Source organism: Corticium candelabrum, chromosome 2 (assembly GCF_963422355.1).
Source record: "Corticium candelabrum chromosome 2, ooCorCand1.1, whole genome shotgun sequence".
Taxonomy (NCBI): domain Eukaryota; kingdom Metazoa; phylum Porifera; class Homoscleromorpha; order Homosclerophorida; family Plakinidae; genus Corticium; species Corticium candelabrum.
The window spans coordinates 5,884,973-5,887,472 of NC_085086.1; the positions used below are offsets into that span (position 1 = coordinate 5,884,973).

The 2,500-nt window shown below is 35.7% G+C and overlaps 1 protein-coding gene across 1 annotated transcript in view; it reads right to left on the reverse strand.

Moving 5' to 3' along the window:
* The window catches only part of LOC134176378 (uncharacterized), a 9,813-nt gene that overhangs the window by 2,738 nt on the left and 4,575 nt on the right, over positions 1–2,500 (reverse strand). The window contains exons 5-10 of the mRNA XM_062643048.1: positions 2,429–2,491; positions 2,298–2,360; positions 2,168–2,230; positions 708–761; positions 534–645; positions 255–457 (exon numbers count right to left, since the gene is read on the reverse strand). Coding sequence (XP_062499032.1) covers positions 255–457; positions 534–645; positions 708–761; positions 2,168–2,230; positions 2,298–2,360; positions 2,429–2,491 — 558 coding nt within the window. The remainder of the gene's footprint in view (positions 1–254; positions 458–533; positions 646–707; positions 762–2,167; positions 2,231–2,297; positions 2,361–2,428; positions 2,492–2,500) is intronic.

A 2,500-nucleotide genomic window follows, 5' to 3' on the forward strand; every position in this document is an offset into this window, starting at 1 on the left:
ACATGATTGCACGATACCTAAGAGAGGAATTAAAGATATCGCTGATACAGATTAATCCGTTAAAATAATAAATTCTTCCTCTATATAACCTATATCTTCTCGTAAAAATTTAACAGAATCAACCTACGCCGTTTTAAGTATTGGATTCAACAAACATCGAATAATATTACAAACCAACACAGATATATATTTACCTTCCTACAGCAGCAAAATTATTACACTGCAACGAAAATCTTTTCATTCAATATGCCTACTTGAAATGGTGGATCGTTGGAAGATGGCCTAATCCAGTATGGCCCATCGTAATCGGATGAATTGTGACTAAGTGCTATCTGCATACACGTTGACGCAGGAAACAAAGGCGAGCTACCAGGTTTGAATGGCAATGGCAGAAACAACCAGTCACTGCTGTTACAATACACGATTTCATTTTCTTCCTTGTTATATGATATCATTCCTAATTACACAATGTTTTATTACTAAAGCCAATGGTTTAGAGCACCTAATCTATTTCAATGTTTTCTAAACGTTACCTTGTGTGCTATTGGAGCATGAAGGATAACAACAAGACGCACGGATCTTGTACACTTCGTTTCCTAAATATGTCAAATTGTCTCTAAGATGAGTAACTGTTGTCGTCAAACTCTAAAAATTAAAATATAAACGATATAGTCAAACTTCAATAAAGTTAAAGATTGTATTAATACGGAATTGCTCTCTTGCAGTTCAGCAACAGTGTCTTGCAATTTGAGAGACACATTCTAGAAAAATCATACCAAATTTAGTATATATTTATATATATATATATAAGTAGGTAAATTAATGTATTGCCTATGCAATTATTCAGTTAGGTTTAGCAATTATTCGTTTCAGCACACCACATATCTAGTTAGGGGCAACAAAATATAAGACTCAACGAACTAGTTATATATATACATATATATATATATATATATATATATATATATATATATATATATATATATATATATATATAAAGAGTCTATCCTATTTGTATGTTCGCCTACTACTTTCATGCTTGGCTCATTATCGATCAAATTCTCCAGGCATTCCTACCAAATGCAAAGGCACGTAACCATGTCCGATTCGATAGGTACGTCAACTTCTTTTCTCTCTATGACGATCGGATTGCTAAGTTTGACATTAGAGTGAAAGGACTTTCAAGAAGATGTCACAAAAGTTGACTCGAAAAATTTAATGTCAGAAATCGTGAAGCCATCATGGATTACTTAATGGTTTCTCATTGAGTTGAAGAGACGACGTTTGCTTAAATTAAGTGCCTTTCAGGTTATAGATATTTGTAGTAATTTTGGATAGAGACTTTTTAGAACTTTGCTTGACGATAATGTATGTTAGTAATTGAATTAGAGATAATACAGGCTATCAAACCTACACACACACACACACACACACACACACACACACACACACACACACACACACACACACACACTGACACGGACACCAACATTAAACTGGAGACCGAGAACGAGAGAGAGGTGGACGAGCAAACACTCGCACAGACACACAAAAACACGCTGATGCGCGTACGCACATGCAAATTCAAACGCACACCAATACTCAAATACACAGACACACACACACACACACACACACACACACACACACACAGACACACACACACACACACACACACACACACACACACACACACACACACACACACACACACTCACTTACACAAAGACACACACACACACACACACACACACACTCACTTACACAAAGACACACACACACACACACACACAAACACACACACACACACACACACACACACACACACACACACACACACACACACACACACACACTCACATGCACACAGACATACTGATGCTGACACGCACACGCACACTCAAACAGAAACGCACATACATACGCACACAAACACACAGTGACACGCACGCACACACACACTCATTGTGTGGCACTCGAATTGCAGTGGCTTTCAGCTAGAGTTAACGACTCAGCTCAAATTTTTACACATTATAAATTTTAATTAAAAGCATATTCAAATAAAAGAGGGAGAGTAGACGTACACACACATAACACATATTGGTGAAACTAGTGACATACTAACAGATATTGAAATTGGATGACGAAATCATGCGAAAACATATACCTGTTGCTCTTCTTCTTGTAGGAGTACTTTAACATTTACACTATTGAGAGATACCGTTAATTCCTGAAAGAATTTAAACACATACACAATAATTTGCATTCCTGAAATTTTACTAGTAATTGTCAAGAACCTTAATGCTGACATTTTGCTTGTTAACATTTTGTGCTATTGTCGCTAAATCTGATTTCAAGTCCTATAGAAACATTAACAATTAATTAAATTTTATAATTTTGATAGAAAAGTTGAATGATAAATGTTTACCATTATTTTCAGTGACAATTTACTCAGCGTTGAATTATGTTTGACCAACTGAGACTGTGATTCCTGAATAGA